General features: G+C 40.4%; 1 protein-coding gene and 1 long non-coding RNA gene across 2 annotated transcripts; one reads left to right on the top strand and one right to left on the bottom strand.

The window, feature by feature from the left end:
- The first annotated feature begins 927 nt into the window (after positions 1–927).
- Positions 928–20945, top strand: LOC144577363 (uncharacterized). Its single transcript, XR_013521060.1, has 3 exons — positions 928–1903; positions 15821–15937; positions 20855–20945. It is a non-coding gene; the product is annotated as an uncharacterized LOC144577363 (long non-coding RNA).
- A 955-nt stretch (positions 20946–21900) lies between these two features.
- On the bottom strand, positions 21901–25212 carry PGBD4 (piggyBac transposable element derived 4). Its single transcript, XM_009005616.5, has 2 exons — positions 22875–25212; positions 21901–22413 (listed from the first exon to the last, which is right to left on the bottom strand). Exon 1 carries the CDS (start codon positions 24764–24766, stop codon positions 23009–23011), a length of 1758 nt encoding a protein of 585 aa, XP_009003864.2. The 5' UTR covers positions 24767–25212; the 3' UTR covers positions 21901–22413; positions 22875–23008.
- Between the last annotated feature and the right edge of the window lie 95 nt (positions 25213–25307).

The following is a 25307-nucleotide window of genomic DNA, read 5'->3' as shown; positions in this document are numbered from 1 at the left end:
ATATACTACATGTATACAAAGAGGTACTCAATAATAAAAAAGGCAACACAATTATAATATGAACAGACTCTGAATAGGCAGTTCTCCAAAGAAGATATACATGACCAATAAGCACATAAAAAGGTACTGAGCATCATTTGCCATCAGTGCAAATCAAAACCACAGTGAGATATTCCTTCACACCCACTAGGATGACTGTCAACAAAAAAACAGGTTATAACAGGTGTTGGCAAGGACATGGAGAAATTGAAATCCTCATACATTGCTAGTGGGAATGGAAAATAGTGAAGTCACTTTGGAACATAGTCTACTAGTCCCTCAAATGGTTAAATAAACTTACCATATGATTTAACAATTTCACTTCTAGATATTCACCCAAGAGAATACCAGGAGAAATCACAACATGTGTTGACCCAAAAAATTGTATATGAATGTCCAAACCAGAATTACTTATGATAGCCAAAAGGTGAAAAACACCCAGATGTCAATGAGAGACTAATGGAAAGATAAAATGTAGTATATTCATTCAATGGAATACTAGTTGTCAATAAAAAGGAATGAAATACTATACATGCTATAAAATGATGAACTTTTAAAACATTAGTGAAAGAAGACAGTAACAAGTGACCACATTGTATGATTCCATTTATATGAAATGTCCAAAATAGGCAAGCCTATACAGACAAAAACAATAGATGAGTGGTTGCCTAAGGATAGATACATGGGAAAATTGGGGAGTGATAGCTAAGGGGGAATAGGATGGGGGGGGTAATGAACGCTTTTTTAAAATTGTGATGGATACACAACTCTGAATATATTAAAAGCCATTGAATTGTATACTTTAGATAAGTGAATTGTATGTTATGTGAATTATATCTCAATAAAGCTATTCGAAAGAAAAATTTAATGGTAAGCTAGGCATGGTAGTTCATGCCTGTAATCCCACCACTTTGGGAGGCTAAAGCACTTGGGGAGGATCACGTGAGTCTAGGAGTTCAAGGCCAGCCTGGGCAACATAGCAAGACCCTGTCTCTTTAAATAAAATTAGCTGGGCATGGTGGTGAGCACCTGAACACCTAGCTACTTGGGATGCTGAGGTGGAGGATCGCTTGAGCCCAGGAGTTTGAGCCTGCAGTTTCAGTCATAATTGGTTTTGGTGGGTGTATGTACACCACTGAGACAGAAAAGTGCTACAAGTTAGTGTTTCCTGGTTTGAGTATTAAAGCAAGGAACAAAGAAAAAAAATAGAATGGCATCAAATTCTCTCAAAACAAAAACAAAGCCTGCAATCGTGCTTAGTTTTGTATTTTTGTTTTGCTGAGGTTTTAACATAAGGATTAAACTGTTAGGGTGCTTCTCTCCCTGAGATGGCAGAATGAAAATTGAGACAGGAACACTCTCCTGCTGCAGTCAGGCAGCCCTCTCCCAGCCTGTTTCTTGAGGATTCCCAGGTTACATACCACATGACTTATTCCAGCAGAGGAGTGAAGGATGGTAGCCTAGGTGAGGAGTATCACAGCACCATGAAAAGCCCAGGGATCTGGCATTTACTCTTCAAGGAGAGTAATTATAATTTGAAATATTTTAAATGACATGTTTTTGGAAGGGGAGGGGCATATAAAATAAGCATAATTAGGGGCCCTCTGTCAACACTCTTGTTCATATTGAGGATGAAATCCTTTGGGTTGAGCTGTTTGGAATCTCCTACTACTTTACTTCTTCTGTCTGTATCAACACAAAAGTTTGGGAAACTACGAACTCTAAATTTTCAAGTGTATTGTTGCTGACAGATTGTTATGCACATAAATGCTGATATGTATAATCTTGCCTTCATAGAAAACAGACAAAACAGACCCCGTTACAAGACCCCTGCTGCGTGAGGCTTTGTGGGCTGTATTGGAAGGTACACTTCTTTTTTTTTTTTTTTTTTAAGTAAAAAGTAGTATAAAGCATGTGAGTGGAAGGAGTGTACTTGTGTTTGTTGTTTTTGTTTATGTTATTTTTGCTGGGTGCAGCTGGTTAAGGGTTGATAACTTCAGTCTGGAGGAATCTGGGAAAACATGATCTTAGCACTTAGGCTAGTAGTTCAGGTAATGTATATCAAATACTAAATTTGTTTGTATACTTTATAAGCTTTTTGTGGACAGAATTCCTTTATTGTTGTCTACTAATTGAATAGTTTTCTTACTCATGTTGACAAAACTGCTGTGTTCCTGATATTTGATAGGTGGTTGAGACTAGATAGGCTTTAACAAGATATGAGGTGACAGCATCAATAGCTAGCGTAGAAACCAAACTCTTCAACTTTGCTCAGAATCTGCTCAGATTTAATGATGTCAACTTACTGCTGCTAGTGACCTAACTGGAACTTCCTGGCACCTTATATGGTTTTAGTAAATTCAGAAATACTGTATGTTACTTTATTTTTTTTTTAAGAGGCAGGGTTTCTCTGTCACCCAGGCTGGGGTGCACTGGTGTAATCATAGCTCATTGCTCACTGTAGTCTTGAACTCCTGGGCTCAAGGGATTCTCTAGCCTCAGCGAGGACTGCCCAGCTAATATTTGTTTTGTTTCATAGAGACAGGGTCTCACTATGTTGCTCAGGCTGGTCTCAAGCTCCTGGACTCAAGCAGTCTTCCTACCTATGCCTCTCAAAGTGCTGAGATGGCCATTGTGAGTCACTGCTCCTGGCCACTAGCCTCTTGATGTTCTTGGCTTTGCTTTCTATCCTCATGTCATCTCAACATCACACACATACATACTCTACTGTGTGCCAGGGTACTTTTCGGCCATTTGATTGGACACACCCTGCAATTTCATTCCAGGCCTTCAAACTTACCAGTTTTCTCTGTACAGAACAGTTACTCTGCCTTTTCCCCTTAATCCATCCTCCCATCTTCTCTGAAAATAACTCTTTCTTGAATCTTCAAGTCTTAGCTTGTTCTTCCCTTCAAATTTTTGTGTTGGGTGCTCCATCTTTGTGCTCCGAGTGTACCCTGTTCTTCCTCCATCATGGTGTACAAATGTAAGTGGCTATACTAAATTTTATTTTTTTATCTGTCAGTAGCCTCTTAAGTAGGATCAGTGTCTGTCTAACTCACCATTGCACCATTGTAACTGCGATAAAAATTTGTTTGAATAAATGAAAAAACAAAGGAACAAAGAGCTACTGGGTGTTTATACTAAACTAGAATATTCAGACAAGACCCAGGTGTCTGTTCCTATCAGTCATTCATCATTATTGGCTGTAGCCACCAACTAGCACCTGTTTTTCTATCAAGAGAAGATTCATTCAGTAATAGAATTCCTGTAACAGGACCCTGCCATGCTTCCAGTGAGCATATCTGCAAGCCCTATGTTACTGCTATTAGGATTCACTCCCTTACACATGGATCATTAATTGTAAGTCTGCATATTTTGTTGCAGAATTAATGTAAGATACTTACTCTGTATGGGTACCCAGAACAGTATGCTTTACAGTTGCATCGTTCCATGATGTGTTTGATAATTATTATTACTCCCAAGGGACCTCCAGAAGCTCATCAGGATCTCTGCCAGTAGATCTGGCATGAAAGCCATTGTCCTCTCCATATTTGTTATGACTCTGGCCCAGCTCCAAGAGAAGGGCACGAGTAGGGAGCTGAGCGACTCTATCATCAGCACTGTCCACCTCTGTTCAGGAACTGCTAACCTCTGGGACACTTTCTGCCCTTGCCTCACCTCTACTCCTACCCATTTGGAATCATAAAGTATCTAGGAAATGAAAAGTTGTTGTTATAGATAAAGATTAGGGACTTTTGAGAACCAGAGTTGTGTAAGTCTAGGATAGGGCCATTGTGTTTCTCTACTGGAAATGTAGTTAAAGATTCTTTATCTGAAAAATTGTTCATAATCATTTTAATGTAATAGGTCAGAGGACTATAACTAAAAGAACTATGGTTAATGCTGTTTGCTGATTACCACTTTTATGTCTGGTATTATAAATGTATGCCTTCATCACCATAAGACTAATTTATTTTTAAAAAGCATTCTGGTTTTGAGGGATAATTTTGGCCTAGGATATAAAACCAGTCTCCTAAATCTTGGATTTCCATAGCTTGTGACTGCTGTGTCACCTAGAATATGAAACAGGTGGCCATCTCATGCCATTCATTTTCTTCTGTAAAATGATCTCCCTATATCATATGGAAGTATATTTCTGAGTAAAGGATACAAACACATTAAGAATGGAAGAAACCAAATATTATTACTTACTTTAAAATAGATAAAACATTTATTTGTAGTGGGTATAATATAAATATTAGTATGTTTCACCCTCTCCAGGAACAAATATATAGTCATAGAAAGCTTAATATGGTCATATTAAGTTGATCCTGTTTCTAATTCTGCATTAATCACAGCAGGGTCACACTGAAATCATCTAATAATTAGTCAACATAATAGTAGTTCCTTTTTTTGTTTTTTTGAGACAGGGTTTTGCTCTTGTTGCCCAGGCTAGAGTACAGTGGTGTAATCTTGGCTCATTGCGATCTCCGCCTCCTGGGTTCAAGTGATTCTCCTGCCTAAGCCTCCAGAGTAGCTGGGATTATAGGCACCTGCCACCATGCCCAGCTAATTTTTGTATTTTTAGTAGAGATGGGGTTTCACCATGTTGGCCAGGCTGGGCTCGAACTCCTGACCTCAGGTTGATCCACCTGCCTCGGCCCCCCTGACTCAGCAAAGTGCTGGGATTACAGGCGTGAGACACTGCACCTGGCCAATAATTCCATTTATTGATTGCTTTCCACTTGCCTATAGCTGTGGTACATGCCTTATTTAGATTTTCTCATTTAATTCTCATAACAACCCTGGGAGATAAATAAGTACTCTAGTTCCTTTTTCCACATGCAGAAACTAAGTCTCAACAGCATGAAGCCTCTTGGACTAGGTGTCACTGTTAGTAATTGACACAGCCAGGATTCAAACCCTGGTTTGACCCCAAAACCTATGTGTGTATGTGTTCTTAACCTCTGCACTATTTTAATTGTTAAGTCATAGCTAGACAAAAATTTATTAGAATTGTGATAAATGGACATAAAATTTCTGCTTCTGGAAAGTTGCTAATGACTAATAACCACATAGGAAGCTTTATGCTTAAAAAATAAAGCTCAGCATTATGCTTTGTTTTCTAAGAGCTTTACTAGACTACTTATTTATTGCAAATGCTATTCCCCTGAGATAAGCCAGCAGCTCTCAAACTTGCAGCGCATCAGAATGACATGACAAGCTTGTAAACATGTAACCGCCCAGGGCCCCATTCCGGATCTACTTAGTCAGAATCTCTGTGGGTGAGGCCCAGACATCTGATGTTTATTAAATTCTGCAGGTGATTATCACACACACAGAAGTTTGAGAATCATTGAGGTCTGTGAGTGGTAGGGTTTTGTTGTTCTTGTTTTAGGAATTATAATTTTCAGGTTTGTCAGTTTAGTCAGGGCCTCACAGGAAGTTTGGGAATAGCTAAATTATAACTAAGAAATTATAAATCATCTTGTCTAATTGTGTAGTATAATTATCAATTGGCAACATCTGTGGCATGACCTATTATAATGGAACTCATTGAATTTTCATTTTTTTCTCATTGAAAAATTATGCAAGCATAGAAATGAAAAAACAGTCCTAAAACATATATGGAATCACAGAAGACCCAAAATAGCCAAAATTACACTAAGCAAAAGAACAAAACTGGAGGAATCACATTACCTGACTTCAAATTTTACTGCAGAACTGTAGTAATCAAAAGAGCATGGTACTGGCATAATAACAGACACATAGACTAATGGAACAGAATAGAAAACTCAGAAACAAATCCACACACCCGCAGCGAACTCATTTTCAACAAAAGGGGCCAAGAACATACACTGGGAAAAGAGACTCTTCAATAAATGGTGCTGGGAAAACTGGATATCCATTTTTCCAGAAGAATGAAACTATACCTGTATCTCTCACCATATACAAAAATCAAATCAAAATGGATTAAAGACTTAAAACCAAGACTATAAACAAGAAAACTGGGGCGGCCAGATGCAGTGGCTCATGCCTGCAAGCTTAGCACTTTGGGAGGCCAAGCGGGGAAGATCCCTTGAGCACAGAAGTTCAAGACCAGCCTTGGCAACATGGCGAAATGCTGTCTCTACGAAAAATATAAAAAATTAGTTGGTCATGGTGGTACATGCCTGAGTACTAGTCAGGAGGCTGATGTGGAGGATCGCTTCAGCCCAGGAGGTGGAGGTTACAGTGAGCTGAAATCAAACCACTACAGTCCAGCCTGGGAGACAGAGTGAGACCCTGTCTCAAAAAAAAGAAAAAGCATTGAGGAAACTCTTCAGGATATTGATCTGGGCAAAAATTTCTTGAGTAATACCCTGCAAGCACAGACAACCAAAGCAAAAATGGAATTGACAGATGATGTCACATCAAGTTAAAAAGCTTCTGCAGCTGGGTGTGGTGGCTCACACCTGTAATCCCAGCACTTTGGGAGGCCGAGGCAGGCGGATCACCTGAGGTCAGAAGTTCAAGACTAGCCTGGCCAACATGGTCTCAACCCTGTCTCTACTAAAAAAAAAAAAAGCTTCTGCACAGCAAAGGAGACAATCAGTCAAGTGAAGAGACAACCCAGACATTGGGAGAAAATATTTGCAAATTACCCATTTGAAAAGGGATTAATAACCATAATATATAAGGAGCACAAACAACTCTATGGGGGAAAAATAATCTGACTGGGCAAAAGATTTTAATAGACCTTTCTCAAAAGAAGGCATACAAATGGTAAACAGGCATATGAAAAGGTACTCAACATCATTGATATCACAGAAATGCAAATCGAAACTACAGTGAGAAATAATCTCACCCCAGTTAAAATGGCTTTTATCCAAAAGGCAGTAACAAATGCTGATGAGTATGGAGAGAAAAGAGAACTCTTGTACACTGTTGGTGGGAATGTTAATTAGTATAACCACTTTGAAGACCAGTTTGGAGTTTCCTTGAAAAGTTAAAAATAGAGATACTGTAGATCCAGCAATCCTACCACTGGGTATATACCCCAAAGAAAGGAAACCAGTATATTGAAGAGATATCTGTACCGCATGTTTATTGCAGCACTATTTATTGTAACCAAGATTTGGAAGCAACCTAAGTGTCCATTAATAGATGAATGGTTAAAGAAAATGTGGTACTTACAATGGAGTACTATTCAGCCATAAAAAGAATGAGATTCTGTCATTTACAACAACATGGTTGTAACTGGAGGTCATTATGTTAAGTGAAATAAGCCAGGCACAGAAAGACAAACATCACATGTTCTCACTTACTTGTGGGATCTAAAAAGCAACACGATTGAACTCATAGACATGGAGAAAAGAAGGATGGTTACTAGAGACTGGGAAGGAAAACAAGGGACTGTAGGGGAGGTAGGAATGTTTAATGGGTACCAAGATGTATTTGACAGCATGACAGGGTGACTATAATCAATAATTCAGTTGTACATTTTAAAATAAAGAGTATAATTGGAATGTTTGTAACACAAAGGATAATGCTTGAAGGAATGGATACCCCATTTTTTGTGATGTGATTATTATGCTGGATCAAAATATCTCACATACCCGATAAATATATATACCTACTACATACCCACAAAAATTAAAAATTAAAATTTTTTAAAGATTGTGTATTAATGATAACAGCTAGCACTCTGTTTTGTATGTGTTTCATCTTTTTCCCTTGGCATGTGAGAAATGATGGTTGTTTTTCTGTAACTACTATTAATAAACTCTCAGTTAGTTTAAAACAACAACTGTTCAGACTCCAAATAAAGAACCACAGAATCCCAAGATTAAAGTGATCATGCACAGCCATATGTTACTTGCATTCTCTTTCACAGCATCTCCACCGAGTGAGTGACTAAGTGGATTATTCCTGTAGGAATTCCTGGCTATCCCCTGGGAATGATCTATTCTGTCTGACTTAAAAAAAACTCTTCCTTGTAATAAGATTGAATCTATTTCCCTAGAGTTTCCATATATTAGTCCTTTTTAGAACTTTCTTGTCAAAACTTCTTACTCAAATCAGCCAAAACCTTGCTCAAGAAGATGGCTTGATTGCTGTTTTCTGGAATTTCACAGGTTATAGGACTTAGGCTGGGCACAGTAGCCCTGTAATCCCAGCACTTTGGGAGGTCGAGGTGGGCGGTTCACTTGAGGTCAGGAGTTCAAGACCAGCCTGGCCAAGGTGGTAAAACCCCATCTCTAAAAATGCAAAAAAGTAGCCAGGTGTGGTGGTGCACACCTATAGTCCCACCTACTTGGTAGGCTGACGCAGGAGAATCACTTGAACCCAGGAGACGGAGGTTGCAGTGAGCCGAAATCATGCCACTGCACTCCAGCCTGGGTGACAGAGCCAGAGTCCATCTCAAAAAATAAAAATTGGGGGTCCAAAGTGGCTCCCGCCGGAGGTCATGGCGCTCGCGAAGGCGAGGTCATCAGTTCAAGGCTAACCTGAGCAACCTCATAAGGTCAAACTGATTGGCAAAAAAATAAAAATTATGGCCAGGCATGGTGGCTCACACCTGTAATCCCAGCACTTTGGTAGGCCGAAGCTACAGATCACCTGAGGTCAGGACTACAAGACCAGCCTGACTAACGTGGTGAAACCCCGCCTCTACTACAAATACAAAAATTAGCTGGAGGTAGTGGCAGGTGCCTGTAACACCAGCTACTCGGGAGGCTGAGGCAGGAGAATCACTTGAACCCAGGAGGCGGAGGTTGCAGTGAGCCAAGATCATGCCATTGCACTCCAGCCTGGGCGGCAGAATAAGACTCCATCTCATAAAAAAAATAAATAAACATAAAAATTATGGCACTTAAACTAAATTCATGATTCATATTGTTTTGTTATAAATTTTAGTCATTCTTTATAGAGAGATTTGTTCTGGGGTGTTTAAATATAGAGGCTTAATGACAGAAAAAGGAATGTGATCTTATATTCTGTCAAAGCATTCTAAGTGTTCCCATTTGTAATTAGCATGTAGCAACCAAATTTAAAGTTTAAGGAGTTATTTGCTTTGTTTATGAGTTATTCAGAACTTTCTTAAAACCCCGTGGTTGTTAATGGATCTCTTCTAAATGAAAACTATATTGTATATCTGGTTCCTGTGATTCACTTGCTCCTTTGAAGCTAGAAGGAAAAAGAACATTTGGGCCAGAGGTGGTGGCTCACGCCTGTAATCCCAGCACTTTGAGAGACCGAGGGGGATGGATTGCCTGAGCTTAGGAGTTCAAGACAAGCCTGGGCAACACAGTGAAACCCTGTTTCTACTAAAATACAAAAAGTTAGCCGGGCATGGCAGTGTGTGCCTATAGTCCCAGCTACTCAGGAGGCTGAGGCAGGAGAATCACTTGAAGATGGGAGGCAGAGGTTGCAGTGAGCTGAGATCACACCACTGCACCAGCCTGGGTGACAGAGCAAGACTCCATCTCAAAAGAAAGAAAAGAAGGAAAGAAAGAAGAGAACATGTATGTCCTTACTACCTGAGATCTGAAAGAAAGAAAGATGAAAGAAAGAAAGAAAGAAACAAACAAACAAACAAAGAAAAGAAAGAGAAAGAAAAAGAAAGAAGAAAGAACATGTGTGTCCTTACTACCCGAGATCTCCAGAAAGAAAAAAAGAAAGAAAGAACATGTGCGTCCTTACTACTCGAGATCTCCTAAAACTCATTCCTCAAAGTATATACACTTTTTTTCACAACCCTCTTCCACAGACCAGAACTTGACTTACAGCCCAAGAAAAGAAGGGCAGATGTACTGCTAACCAGTAGCCCAGATGTTTGCCATTTAACCTTCAAAGCTCTGCATTCAATTAGAGTCAAATGCAGGCAGCAACTAAGATAACAAGTCAGGGGAGTGTTGGGAAGGGGCATTTTCCTAGTAGGCCTTCCTTGCTATAGGTATATTTGGGTGTAAGTCCAAATATTAGAGGAAAAGCCAAACCCTACTATGGCCATCGAGATAGACCAACCAGGTTGAACTCTGAAAATACTAATCACATGAAAGTGACATTATATACTAACATAAAGAGAATTTGCAGTTTGATTATGACTTACAATGAAAGTTACAAGGTATGTGCCCAGGAGACAGTCCCTTCTCCAATATCCTTTTTCCTGAGGTAGAATGGGAGGCCAGCATTTTCCTCCGTTTCCCTTGAGGCTTCCAGATTTGGTCCTGTCATGAATATTCTTTTCTGAAACTGTAGTGATCTCTTTTCGTCACTCTCAACCCATCTATTCAAGATATTTTGCCACCTCTTCTTTAGCATCTGGTTACACCTCGTCTCCTACCCTCACTGATGCATCTAGATTCAAGTTGATTCTTCAGGTTTAAAACAAAGTATAGGAAAGAAACATTTGAGTCACTTGTATTTATAAGAGAAGACTATGAAGTTACAGACATGTACTGACAACTAAAAAAAGTACCCCGTGGGAAATTATATATGTATACCTATGCTTTAGCAACAAGGGACTGAATGGTTGATATTTGAACTGCAATAGTACCTGTGTTAAAGTCTGACTTTTGGAAAATTATAGGCAAAAATGTATCCATTTGTATCATTAAACTTTCTAGGGTTAATACCACACAAATTAACAGAGTATACCATTTTTATAATTAAAAAACAAGAAGAGAGGCCAGGCCTGGTGGTTCATGCCTATAATCCCAGTACTTTGGGAGGCTGAGGCAGGTGGATCACGAGGTCAAGAGATTGAGACCATCCTGGTCAAGATGGTGAAACCCCGTCTCTACTAAAAATACAAAAATTAGCTGAGCATGGTGGTGCATGCCTGTAGTTCCAGCTACTCAGGAGGCTGAGGCAGTAGAATTGCTTGAACCCAGGAGGCGGAGGTTGCGGTGAGCCAAGATCATGCCATTGTACTCCAGCCTGGGTAACGAGCAAAACTCCGTCTCAAAAAAACAAACAAAAAAAAAAACAAGAAAGGTCAGGTGTGGTGGCTCCCACCTGTAATCTCAGCACTTTGGGAGCCTGAGCAGGTGGATCACTTGAGGTCAGGAGTTCGAGACCAGCCTGGCCAACAGGGTGAAAATCCATCTCTACTAAAACCCCAAAAAATTAGCCGAGCATGGTGGCATGTGCCTGTAATTCCAGCTACTGGGGAGGCTGAGGCAGAAGAATTGCTTGAACGTGGGGCAGAGGTTGCAATGAGCCGAGATCGTGCCACTGCATTCCAGCCTGGACAACAGAGCAAAACTGTATCTCAAAAAAAAAAAAAAAAAAGAAAGAAAGAAAAAAAAGAACAAGAAAAGCAGCAATGGAAAATTATGACCAACTCACAACAACACTGCTGATCCAGTTTCAGACAGCATCCTGTCTGAAAATCATAGGAATTCCAACTATCTGCCTCTGACCATTAATTGTGGGAGCTCAGCAGCCTGCCAACTATTGTATGGCTGCCAGTCTTACCCAGAGAATTCTGAATTAGAGTCTTCAACAAACCAAGGTCAGTTTTCCTATTAGGCACAGTAGATACAGGTCCTAGAGCCAATGATACTTTCAGGGCTCCACAAAAATGTCTTAATTCCTTTTAAAATAAGAAGAAATAAATAATAGTGAATTTACCTTAATGAATCTACCTGTATTATAGTTTCTTTATCCCAATAGTCATCATATATATATATATGTATATATCTTTTTTTTTTTTTTTTTTGAGACAGCGTCTCCCTCCGTCACCCAGGCTGGAGTGCAATGGTGTAATCTCAGCTCACTGCAACCTCCACTTTCCGGATTCAAGTGATTCTCCTACCTCAGCCTCTCTAATAGCTGGGATTCACCGCCCTGGCCAAGATGGTGAACATTTGTCTCTACTACAAATACAAATATCAGCAGAGCATGGTGACATGTGCCTGTAATCCCAGCTGCTAGGGAGGCTGAGTGAGGAGAATCACTTCAATTTCGGAGGAAGAGGTTGCGGTGAGCCAAGATTACACCACTGCACTCCAGCCTGGGTGACAGAACAAGACTCCATCTCAAAAAATAAAAATAAATAAAGGAGAGGACTGCTCCAAAAGCAGTATCAATACAATTTTATTTTCTCGATTCCTTTGTGGGACTCAAGACAGGTGCCCCATTTACTCAGCCTGCCCTGCTCAAGCCCTCGCTGGATAGAGCACAGGAGCAAAGGAGTGTGGGAACTAGCTGGCCACTTCAGTGGAGCAAACTCTGTTCACTAGGGTTTGCAACCATGTTTCCACCCCTTGTAGGAGGGAGTACATAGGTGAGTGAGTGCAGGAACCAGCCCACTGCTTTAGTGCTGGCAGGAGTGAACTCCGTGCAGGTCCCATGGCAGTGTCCAGGTGGGAGTGCCTATGACTCCAAGGCCCTAGAGGGCATGTTACAATGCTCACTTAGCTTCACTGTCCACAGACAGCAGTGTGTTATCAGCTCAGTGGGCATTTTGCCTCATGAGTAGGATGGCTGCCCTCTACCAGTGACGGTGAAGGGTCATTGTGAAAGCCTTTTTGGGTACCTGCAGGTGGTGCATCCTGAATTCTTGTCTAGTGCCCAGGAAGAATGAGATCATGCAGATGAACTGAAGGACGGTGAATGCAGAGAAAGAAAGTAGCTCTCATCAGAGAGGGGAGCTGAAAGGGGATGGGAATGACAGGTTACTCTCCTCTAAAGCCAAGTCACCTCTCTGCCTTTCTCTTCCAAAGTCAAGTTGCCTCTTACCAATGTCCAACCATCATCTCTGAAGTCAGGTTGCCTCTCCCTGACATCAGCTGCTTCTCTTCTTTATTGGCTCAGTCTGGGGTCTTTATAGGCTCAGGATAGGGGGAAGGGTGGGCAGTAGGTGGTTTTGGAAAAGGCAACATTCGATTAGTAAGAAGACATTATTCAGAAAGAATCAATTGAGAGAAAGTGGGCACACAGGAATGGAAGTTCTCACTTTGGGCCATGGGTTTCAAGCTTTTGAGCTTGAAAGTGGGATTTTGCCAGGTACCCACCCCTGTCTGTCTGGAGTGATTCTCCTGCCTCAGCCTCTCTAGTAGTTGGGATTCACCAGCCTGGCCAACATGGTGAAACTTTTGTCTCTACTACAAATAAAAAATCAGCAGAGCATGGTGGCATGTGCCTGTAATCCCAGCTGCTAGGGAGGCTGAGGCAGGAGAATCACTTGAATCTGGGAGGCAGAGGTTGCAGTGAGCCAAGATCACACTACTGCACTACAGCCTGGGTGACAGAGCAAGACTCCATCTCAAAAAATAAAAATAAATAAAAGACAGGTCTGCTCCAAAAGCAATATGAATACAATATATTTTCTTGATCCCTTTGTGGGACTCACGACAGGGGTGCCCCATTTACTCAGCCATGGGTTTCAAGCTTTTGAGCTTGAAAGTGGGATTTTTCCAGGTACCCACCCCTGTCTGCCTCCTGCCTCTATCAGTGTGACTAAGTAAACAGACACACAAACAAATCCTTGACCAACAACTCTACCCACAGGACATGAGTAGTCCAGATCCCACAAGAAGCAGAGGAATCTTCCAACAAATGTGGAAAGGGTAGTCATAAAAAAAAAAACAATGAAAAAACTACAAAATTCTTAGAAGAAAATATAGGGGGAAAGCTTTATGGCAATGGATTTAGACATGATTTCTTAGGCTAGGTGTGTGGGTCACACCTGTAATCTTAGTACTTTGGGAGGCTGAGGCAGGTAGCTTACTTGAGCTTAGAAGTTTGAGAATGAACATGATGAAACCCTGTCTCTATTAAACGTACAAAAGTTAGCCAGGCATTGTGGCCCATGCCTATAATCCTAGCTACTCAAAGGCTGAGGCAGGAGAATCACTTGAACCTGGGAGGTGGAGGTGCAGTGAGCTGAGATTGTACCACTACATTCCAGCCTGGGCAACAGAGTGAGACTCCATCTCAAAAAACAACAGCAAAAAAATAAAAATAAAAATAAATGATTTCTTAAATATGGCACACCAAGAAGAGCACAGATAACCAAAATAAAATAAAAACAAATGAAATGAACTACATCAAAATTAGAAACTTCTGTGCACTAAAGGACACAATCAACAGAGTGAAAAGGCAACCAACAGAATGGAAAAAAGTGTTTGCAAATCACACATTTGATATGATGTTAATATTCAAAATATGTACAATACTCCTACAATTCAACAACAAAAAATTCTATTTAAAAATAAGCTAAAGGCTAGGCATGGTAGCTCACACCTGTAATTTCACCCGTTTGGGAGGCTGAGGCAAGAGGATTGCTTGAGTTCAGGAAATTGAGACCAGCCTGGGCGCATTTTTTTTTTCTGTCTCCACAAAAAATAAACAATCGGCCAGGTGTGGTGGTACACGCCTATAGTCCCAGCTACTTGGAAGGATCAGGTGGGTAGATCTCTTGAACCCAGGAGATTGAGGTTATAGTAAGCCATGATCATGCCACTGCACTCCAGCCTGGGAAACTGAGCAAGACCCTGTCTCAGAAATAAAAAGGAACAGAAATAAATGCAACAGAAAATAATAAATGTCACTGAGGATGTGGAGAAACTTGTGTACTGTTGGTGAGAATGTAAAATGTTACAGCCACTATGGAAAACAGTATGGCAGTTTTGACAAAAACTGAAAATAGAATTACTATGTGACCCAGCAATTCCACTTTTAGGTATATTCCCAAAAGAAGTGAAGGAAAGCACTTGAACAGATATTTGTATACCTATGTTCTTAGCAGCATCATTCACAATGGCCAAAAGGTAGAAGCAACCCAAGTGTCCATTGAGAGAAGAATGGATAAACAAAATGTAGTACATACATTCAATCTAATTTATTCAGTCTTTAAAAAGAAAAAAATTCTGACACATGTTAGAACATGAATGAACCTTGAGGTCATTATGCTGAGTGAAATAAGCTATTCACAAAAAGACACATGCTGTATGATTCCACTTGTGTGAGTTATTTAAAGTAGTCACATTCACCTGGCACAGTGGCTCATTCCTGTAATCTCAGCACTTTTGGAGGCCAAGATAACTGGATCACTTGAGGCCAGGAGTTCGAGACCAGCCTGACCAACATAGCAAAACCCCATCTCTACTAAAAATACAAAAATTAGCTGGGAGTGGTGGTGCGCCTGTAGTCCCAGCTACTCAGGAGGCTGCAGCAGAAGAATCGCTTGAACCCAGGAGGTAGAGGTTGCAGTGAGCCAAGATCGTGCCATTGCACTCCAGCCTGGGTGACAGCGAGACTCTGTCTAAAAAAAAATAATTTTAAAAAAGGTAGTCAAATTTACAGAAGCAGAAAGAATGCTGGTTGTCAGGGGCTGATGGTTGCCAGGGGCTGTGGGGAATTGGGGAGTTTAATGGGTATAGTTTCAGTTTTGCAAGATGAAAAAGTTCTGTAGATGAGTTTTACAATAATGATATACTTAATACTTGCAACAATGATATACTTAACACGACTGAAATGTACACTTAAAAATGGTTGAGATGGTAAAAATTTTATCATCCACCCATTTGCACATTGATGATGATAAATTTTTATTTATTTATTTTGAGACAAGTTCTCTCTGTTGCCTAGCTGGAATGCAGTGGCATAGCCTGGGCTCATTGCAACCTTCATCTTTTGTGTTCATGTGATCCTCCCACCTCAGCCTATACTATACCACAGGTCATTTGAGAGGTGGGTTTCACCAGACCAGCAGAGCCTAAAAGCACAAAGTGCAGTCAGTGCAACATAAGTCCTTCCCCTCAGCTAATTTTTGTATTTTTTGCAGGGACAGAATTTTGCCATGTTGCCAAGGCTCATCTCGAACTCCTGAGCTCAAATGATCCACCCATCTTGGCCTTCCAAAGTGCTGGGATTACAGGCATGAGCCACCGTGCCTGGCCTGGTAAATTTTTTATGTGTATTTTACCACAGTTGTTTGTTTGTTATGGAGTCTCGCCCTGCCACCCAGGCTGGAATGCAATGGCATGATCTTAGCTCACTGCAACCTCCACCTCCCAGGTTCAAGCAGTTCTCCTGCCTCAGCCTGCTGAATAGCTGGGATTACAGGCATGAACCACCGCACCTGGCTAATTTTGTGTTTTCAGTAGAGACTGAGTTTCTCCATGTTGGTCAGGCTGGTCTCAAACTCCCCACCTCAGGTGATCCGCCCACCTCGGCCTCTAAAAGTGCTGGGATTACAGGCATGAGCCATTGCGCCCAGCCCAGTTTTTTGGTTTTTTTAAAAGTAAAATCCTAATTGAGGCATGAAAGAGATCCAGATTTGCATTTATTATGTAGAGATATAAATAGAGCACTAATGCTTTATAATGGCTGGCATGTGAGGTAGCAACACAGAGAACATGCAAGGAGAGCTTAGGATGTTGTGTCTGGAGCTGGAGTTTAACCACTGTCCTAAGTTCTGTGACTGGTCTTAGAGCCAGTCCTTTGGCCTGAGTCCCCCATAGTGCATTGAATATCCCTATACCGTACCACAGGCCATTTGAGAAGCGAGTTTCACGAGGCCAGCAGCGCCTAAAAGCACAAACTGCAGTCAGTACAACATAACTCCTTCCCCCTAACGCTTTCACTTCTTAGTCACTGTTGTTCAATTATAGTAAGTAACAATATTTACATTTTAGCATTTACAAAGCACTTTAGAATATCTCGGGATGTTTACAGTTTTATAACATTTCTTAATATCAAAGATGGTTGCCTCCTCTTCATGTTTATAAGTTATTTAGCATATCTTCACACTTTTTCAATTTATTTTACTTATGTTTTTCACAGATTTGGTGGAAAAAATGAGAATTTAGAGTAAAATGGGGAAAATGAAATATTTCCATTATAATTTATTTTTGCAGGACTCTGAGACAGGTTGGGATTCCTCTTGAACTCCCTCTGAGAATGGTGGATGACCTATCTGATTTCAGAGGGCTTTATAGGGAACTTCAGAAAGCCAAATCCACAGTCCTAGTGGATGACAAGCATTTAAAAATATTATGGGAATTGGCTCCTGTTTACTGGAGTGAAACAGATTAGCTAATCTTCGTGAAGTAAATGAGATTTGAAAACTTAAAGCTCAAAAATCACTTAAAGTAAATGGGTATTTGGAGATTAGCACAGCTGAAGTTTCCTCAAGCATTCTGCTAGTGTTACTATATTAAAAAAACAAACAAACAAACAAAAAACACCACAAACCTATTGACTTTAAAAGAGAAGTGGCTGAAGGTATGATCCTTGTTACTTTGAAGTCTTACCTTATAACTGACTACCTCTTACATGTAAATAGATAGCCAATGTGTGAAGAATAGTTTGAAAAGCATGATTACATCAGTGCTGATAAGCAGAATACTGAAACAAAACCGGGAAAGGCTGAAAATATCCCCAAAGATGTTACTTTAAATGATCATGAAAAGTCCAGAAAGAGATGATAACTGATTTTGACAGATTCCAATTTTAAGAGTCCAAAGTAAATTCTATTATATATATTTAGCATTTATATATTTTTAGTTCAAAGTAAATATTCTATATTTTTATCTAATATATATAGGTATACATATATATTTTAGCGTTTACTTCCTCCTTTATTTTGAAAAATAGCTTTATATTTTTCTGACTATAAAATGGTGCCAAAAACAGAGACTTAAAAAGAACACTGAGTAAAATAAAAATATTACATGTAAATCCTAGAGTTAACTTCTGTTGGTATAATCTGACATTTATAAAAATTCCTAAAGCATGGGTTTTGTGATTTGTTTCTGTCCCTATCTTTGTTCACCCCCTTGTGGCCATGATATGAACAGCTAGGCAGCAAAAAAAAAGGGCGGGGGGGGGGGCGCGAAAAGTGAACGGCTTGGATGATAAATCACTTTAACACTTTTTGCATTAATTAACATATGTAGTTCTTGAAATACAGATGGGTCACGGTCTTGGCAGGAAACAAAGGGAACACGCAAAAAAGGTGATTGTAAACTTCATTAATCTTTTTTTGAAGTATGGGGAGTGTTAAGAGAAACTGCAGGGGTTGTGTTACTAGTATACAGCTCCCATTAGCTGAACCCAACAGGAAGCCAGAAGCAAATGGAACCGAATTTCTGCAGCCCTTAAGGGTCCAGCCTTCCAGGACACAAAGCAGGGTGAGGGTAGAAAGTGATCTAGCTGGACCGGGCGTGGTGGCTCACGCCTGTAATCCCAGTCCTTTGGGAAGCCAAGGAGGGCAGATCACGACATCAAGAGATCCAGACCATCCTGGCCAACATAGTGAAACCCTGTCTCTACTAAAAATAAAATTATTAGCTGGGCTTTGTGGCACGCACCTGTAGTCCCAGCTACTGGGGAGGCTGAGGCAGGAGAATCGCTTGAACCCAGGAGGCGGAGGTTGCGGTGGCGAAGATTGCGCCACTGCACTCCAGCCTGGGTGACAGAGCAGACTCCGTCTCAAAAAAAAAAAAAAAAAAAAAAGGTGATCTAGCTGGACAAACTAAGCCAGTCCAGCACAAAATCTTTCTACAATATTTTATTATAATTATAGTTTCTTTTATAAAGTATGAGTCCAAGGACTACATTATGGGAAAACACATAATTTGGAATTGAATCTCTATCCAATTCCTCTGGCCTACCTGGAAAACAGTAAAGATAACAGAATTTAACAGTACCTGAAGACAATTACTCAGGCTTTTCTTCTCCATGTAATGCCTACAGGGGTATAAGCCTGACATATGAGAGGTTCGAAGCATTGGATAGTTTAGTATGTGTAACAATAAGGGAAAGGGAGAAAGGAAGAAAAAAATGGGGATACAGAGACCTCAGTTGCTGTTCACTGCTGGTCCTTTTCCACCTTTTGTCCTACTGAAAAGTAAACTTCCCAGCTCCTATCTGAGGTATTGTGATGAGCATTGATTACCTGTTAGTCAAACTGAACAAGTATCTAAGATACTACCAGCAAAGAGGGATCACCAAAAATATATGGAAAAAAAAAATCAGGAAACTTGGGATGAAGCTGTTTTTATTTCAGCGTGTTTCTAAATTTTGCAATTTTTGAAATCATTTTTGAAAAATAAAATTTTATTCATAGTTTAGAAAGTGTGTAATGGTCAGTGGGCTGTAGCACATTATAATCTTTTGTCCAAATCCATTATTTCTCAAATAATCTTTTTATTATGGTTCCAAAAATGCTTACTTCTGCTCTGGTTGGGACTGAAACAAAGGCCTGTCTCAGGGCTCAGCTCAACGTGGGCTGATTTTAAAATCAGGATTTTGAGGCTTTTATCCTTCATGATAACTATCCTTGGCTGAACACATGGCTTTATTCCTCTTTAGCTGCTCTCCATTAATCCTACAATACAACTTAGATTTAATTCCCCATATGGCAGAAGAAGGATTAAAAAACCAAGAAGGGCCAGGCATGGTAGCTCACACCTGTAATCCCAGCAGTTTGGGAGGCTGAGGTGGGTGAATCACCTGAGGTCAGGTGTTTGAGACCAGCTTGGCCAACATGGTGACAGCCTGTCTCTACTAAAAATACAAAAATTAACTGAGTATGGTGGTGGGTGCCTAGTAATCCCAGATACTCGGAAGTTGAGGTTGAACCCAGGAGGCAGAGGTTGCAATGAGCTGAGATTGCATCACTGCACTCCAGCCTGGGCAACTTTGGAAGGCCGAGGTGGGCTGATTACAAGGTCAAGTTAGAGACTGGTCTGGCCAACATAGTGAAACTCTGTCTCTACTAAAAATACAAAAATCAGCCAGGTGTGGTGGCAGAATCCTGTAGTCCCAGCTACTGGGGAGGCTGAGGCAGGAGAATCGTTTGAACGTGGGAGGCAGAGATTGCAGTGAGCCAAGACTGTGTCACTGCACTACAGCCTGGGTGACAGACTAAGACTACATCTCAAAAACCAACCAATCAAACAGACAAACAAAAAACTGATATATCAGTTTTAATTTATTTGCTTGGCAAGATAACATTGTTGGTGAGGAGGAGCAAGCCATCTTACACATTGCTGGTGAGAGTGAAAGTTGCAACAACTTCTGTGGAAGAAGATTTCACAGTATCATCAAAATTACAAAGGCACATATTCTTTGATCTAGCAATTCTACTTTCTGCTAGTACTAGTTATACTACATATGTACACTCTGGAAATCACGTGGCAAAAGAAATTCACTTCAGCAAAATTAGGAATAGTACAATAGGACACAATCTTACTGTTGCTCAATGAAGAATCAGTCCATCCATAAGCTGGGACATTTTGCAGCCATAAAAGGGAATTATGAAACTCTTTACTAATAAAGGATGACTTCCAAGATATATTAAGTAAAAAGAGCAAAGTGCAGAATTGCATTTATAGTATGCTGTGGAAATATATATGTAAAACACAGTACACATTATAGTTATATATAATCATGTTGGGTAATACATTATATATTATAGTATATTTTATATTAATACTTTTATTTCTAGAATGTTATTTGTATATTATAAATTCAATAAATACATATTTTGCCTCTTTTTTCACACAACTGGTCACATACTATATATATACATATATATGTATATATGGATTTTTTTAAATGAAAAAAAAAGTGTATTTTTTTTCTTTTTTTTTTTTTTTTAGAGACAGGGTCTGGCTATGTTGCCTAGGATGGAGTGCAATGGCTATTCATAGGCCTGCTACCATCGCACACTACAGCTTCAAACTCCTGTCCTCAAGTGATCCTCCTACCTCAGCCTCCTAAGTATCTGGGACTACAGGCATGCCATTATTAAAATGCCACTTAAAAATAAGTGCCTAGCTTTATTTTTAATATATGTATTTTTCTGCAGATAATTTACTACTTCTGGAAGAACACTCAGGAAAATGATAACACTGATTGCTTCTTGAGAATTGGGTGACTAAGGAGAGAAGTAGGTGAGAAATTTTTTTTAATACCTTTTGAATATTGTACCATGTGACAAAGTCTATCAGATAAAGACCACCAAAGAACACACCTGCAGTCAAAGTTCAGCTTATGAGTTTGCTGCTGTAAAAAAGACTCCACACCAGAGAAACCAAAGATATCACAGTAAGAGGGAACAGAAAGGAACTTTTACAGTATTTGGGCTTCTGTTGAATGACTGAGGAGAGTCTAGGGAAGCAAGGATCAGCTCTGGATTGAGTATCTCAGCAATCTGTTCAGAGGCAAGTGGAACAAAGCGAAGTCATTGGTAAAAAAGCAGTAATCACTGAAAAAAAGGTTATTAGGTATTTTGCAGGTGTGGTGTGGACTTGGGAAAAAGTTTTCTGATGGCCTTGCCACTGGCCCTATCTGTATCTAGTAGGTACATCACTGTCTGATTAAAATTAGCACTGATCTTTCCTTTCTTGGTCCTGAACTGACTTTTACTTTCTGACACTTGAATGTCTTATCTATTCAAAAACAAAAGCATATTTTAAAGTAAAAAGAATGAAAATAAACATTCTCCACACACTTCTTGATCCTAGATTACCAGTTCCCTGGCAAATAAGAGATTTATCTGGCAGACACGAAAGTCAAATGTGTTTGTTTGTTTTTCTGAGCAATGTTGCTCCTTCCAACCATCAAATATGAAGAAATAACTATCTTCAGAAAACGACAAGGGAAAGTACCCCAATGCTGCAGTAGCTGATGCCAGGAAGACTCGAGTATAGGGGTGGCTCTAGGCACCATGTCCTCATCCCCTGCCATGGCTGAGTACTTGACTCTTGAATCTCTTTTTTCAGTTGTTAGTCTTCTCCAGGATGTTAACTCTTAAAAGAGTGCACAGGCTAAAACATGCATTACCTTCAATAGGGATCTGTAGTAGAGACAGCCATGTTTAGGGCCAAGAAAATCTTAGGCAAGTTACTTTGCTTTTCTTTTTTTTTTTTTGAGACCAGAAAGAAAATGGAAGGACTGGAGCAAATGATGTCTAAAATCTTGGCTAAGGCCCCAAAGATCAACACTGACAGCAAGCAACCCCCCTCCTCCCACTACAACCTTGTTGTTTAGTTTACAGTAAAGCAATTACAACAGGAAGCATAGTGTAGCATCAGATAAATTGTCTTCCTACCCTTTTCACCAGAAAAGGTAACACTTATGTATTTTTCCAGCTATTTTTGTGCAGAGACAGTCTCTTCTTCCCATTTCCCATTTAGGACAAAAAAAACAAAAGTTCTGCTCACTGCTTGCACTCATCTAATTTTACATAAATGCGCTCTTCGAGGCGGAAGCAAATCTGACTGGTTTTCAATATGAAAATAAAAGATAGGGCCGGGTGTGGTGGCTCACGCCTGCAATTCCATCACTTCAGGAGGTTGAGACCGGCAGATCATGAGGTCAGGAGATTGAGACCATTCTGGCCAACATGGTGAAATCCCGTCTCTCCTAAAATTAAAAATACAAAGAAAAAAAATTAGCTGGGTGTGCTGGTGCATGCCTGTAGTCCCAGCTACTTGAGAGGGTGAGGCAGGAGAATGGCTTGAACCCAGGAGGTGGAAGTTGCAGTGAACTAAGGTCTTGCCACTGCACTCCAGCCTGGCAACCAAGCAAGACTCCATCTCAAAAAAAAAAAAAAAAAAAAAAAAAAAAAAAAATTGGGGAAAGGAAAGAAAAGAAAGTAAAATAAGTAAAATATAAAAACTTTTCTTGGAGTTATTGGTCTTTTTTTTTTTTTTTTTGAGATGCTGCCCAGGCTGGAGTACAGTGGTGCAATCTCGGCTCACTGCAACCTCCGCCTCATGGGTTCAAGTGATTCTCCAGCCTCTGTCTCCTGAGTAGCTGGGATTACAGGTGTGTGCCACCATGCCCGGCTAATTTTTGTATTTTTAGTAGAGATGGGGTTTCACCATGTCGGCCAGGCTGGTCTCAAACTCCTGATCTCAGGTGATCTGCCCAGCTTGGCCTCCCAATCTTGGAGTTACTTCTAAACAGAACTTGTCTCTAATCCTAATGGAACAGATATGTATAAGATGATCAGTATTTAATAATTTTTTTGTGTGTGGTAAATTTCAAAGCATGGAACAACACAAAGTGGAACATCACATTCCGCACAAAAATAGCGTGTTTCTTTCCGGATCTTCTTGCCATCCTTATCATACTGGGAGCAGCAAATTTTGCAGCGACCAGTTGGATTCTGTTTCCCTGAAGTTGGCGGTATGCTCTTGGGGAAATGTCTTCCAGATAGACGAAGAGGTGTGACATCATCAGAGCATGGACGACCTCGAAGATGTTGCTGCCCTGGCTTGTGATGCTTTTCCAGCATTCTTTCAATCAATGTCAGTCTGAAGTTTATATGGCTCATGGTATACTCAGGATTGTCCTTCTTGAACAGGATGTAGGAGTTCAGCACTGTAATGTGTAGAAGGTGGTGAAAGAATTTCTTATACCAGACCTTGTGTCTTTTGCGCTCAGATGGATAAGAAGTAAGCATCTGATCAGCTGAGTCCACTGCTCCCATATTCTCATTATAATCCACAATGACACATGGCTTTTTAGTTTTCTTTCCATTTCTGTTGTTCACTTCAATCACGGTATCGCTGTGGAATGTTGACAACATTGTCACCTCCTTTGTGTCACACCATTTCAGTGCCATAAGTTCACCACAGAATCTGGCTACAGTCGTCCCCTTTGCAATCCTTTTTTTCAGATCATTTGGAATCTGTTTTCTGTTCAAACGAGCTGTCCCAACTGCATCAGTCCTATTTTGATGTAATTCTCTGAAAAGCATGGGAGATATATTAAAGTTATCGAGGAAGACACAATACCCCTGGCCTAGAAGGTCATTGACCAAGGTAAGAACAATGCGTGATGATTTCAGACCATCAACTGAATCTTTCAAATTCATACCCGGCCCTGTGTGAACAAGCGCATTCCACACATAACCAGATTGACTTTCGCAAAGTACATATAGCTTCAGACCCAATCGTACGCGTTTTGTTGGGACATATTGCTTGATAGCTAATGGACCCTTGAACAGCATCAGTGATTCATCAACTGCAATGTTTCTGTTTGGAGTATATACAGTTGAAAATTTATTTACAAGAAAGTCAAACACAGGTTTGATCTTCTGCAGTGAAATCTGGGCCTTTGATTGACCAGCGGATATAGAAGAATTGTTGACAAAATGCAGGCACCGAAACAAAAGTAAAAATCTTTCACCAGTCATAATTTGCCTGAGGTAAGGGGTATCCAAAAGAGGCCTTGTTGACCAAAACGTCTCCAGCTCAGGTTTCTGCACAATGCCTTGCAGTAACATTACTGCAAAAAAGACTTTCAGCTCATCATTGTCAGTGTCTTTCCATTTATCCATTCGTGAAAATCCTTTTGGACCAGGTGGCTTTGAAGCCAACAAGGCAGCTTGGGCATTTGTTTCTCTAGTAATTTTTGAAACTAATTCTTCAGTAAAAAACAGTTCAAAATACTGCAATGGGTCAGTGAGATCACTGACATCCACTTTTCTGCCAGGTGTGCCGGTAAAGTCATACCTTTGACGTGGAATCATAGCACGAGTTGACCATTTCAGAGAACGCCCTGAGTCCATTGATGTAGGGCTCTTTCCATCAGATTCTAAATGGGACAGAGGCCTGATCTTATCATCTTCTAAAGCACTATCTGAAAAATTATCAGAATCGTCTATTTCCGAAAAATCAGATTCATCAAATGAATCTTCGGCCAACAACTGTTGGAGACCAGTATTACCATCACGCATAGGAATGGTACGTTTTCTCGGATTTGACATTTCAGCGATCGAGAATTAGTATATTTTGTAAATGGTAATGCCACTACTAAAAACAGAATGCTATAAATAGAATGATGTCTTTTGTTTTCAAAGTCAAAATACTAGAACCATGCAAAAATAATAGACGCGAGATATTTTGTGGCAAACTTTGGGAGTAAAGTCGGGACTGTAATCCACGCGTTATCCGGGCGTAAACGCTGCAGTCGCAGGCACAGCAGCGCCTAATCTCGGGGATAAGGAGAAATGGGTTAAACGCACACAGACAGGAGCCTTTCATCTCATACGTCTTGGGGAGTCTCTAGAAGTTTTTTGAAAGTTCTCTTCTTGATGGTGTTTCTCCTGAAGCCAGTCCCATCATCTTTTACTCCCGTGAGGTCCCTGGCCTCCGTGGCTGCCACAGCAACACAGACTTCACTTTCACTTAATGGGCGGTCCCCTTTCTGAGCATTTGACACATGCTCTGCGCACCGCCTTCCAACCCGGAGCGCCGGGAGTTTAGGGCAGTACTTCCGCCTTTCTTCCGCCTCGCTAGTCGATCGGC

Source organism: Callithrix jacchus, chromosome 8 (assembly GCF_049354715.1).
Source record: "Callithrix jacchus isolate 240 chromosome 8, calJac240_pri, whole genome shotgun sequence".
Classification (NCBI taxonomy): domain Eukaryota; kingdom Metazoa; phylum Chordata; class Mammalia; order Primates; family Cebidae; genus Callithrix; species Callithrix jacchus.
Note: the sequence above shows the minus strand (reverse complement) of the source record. Positions and strands in the feature narration are given on the sequence as shown.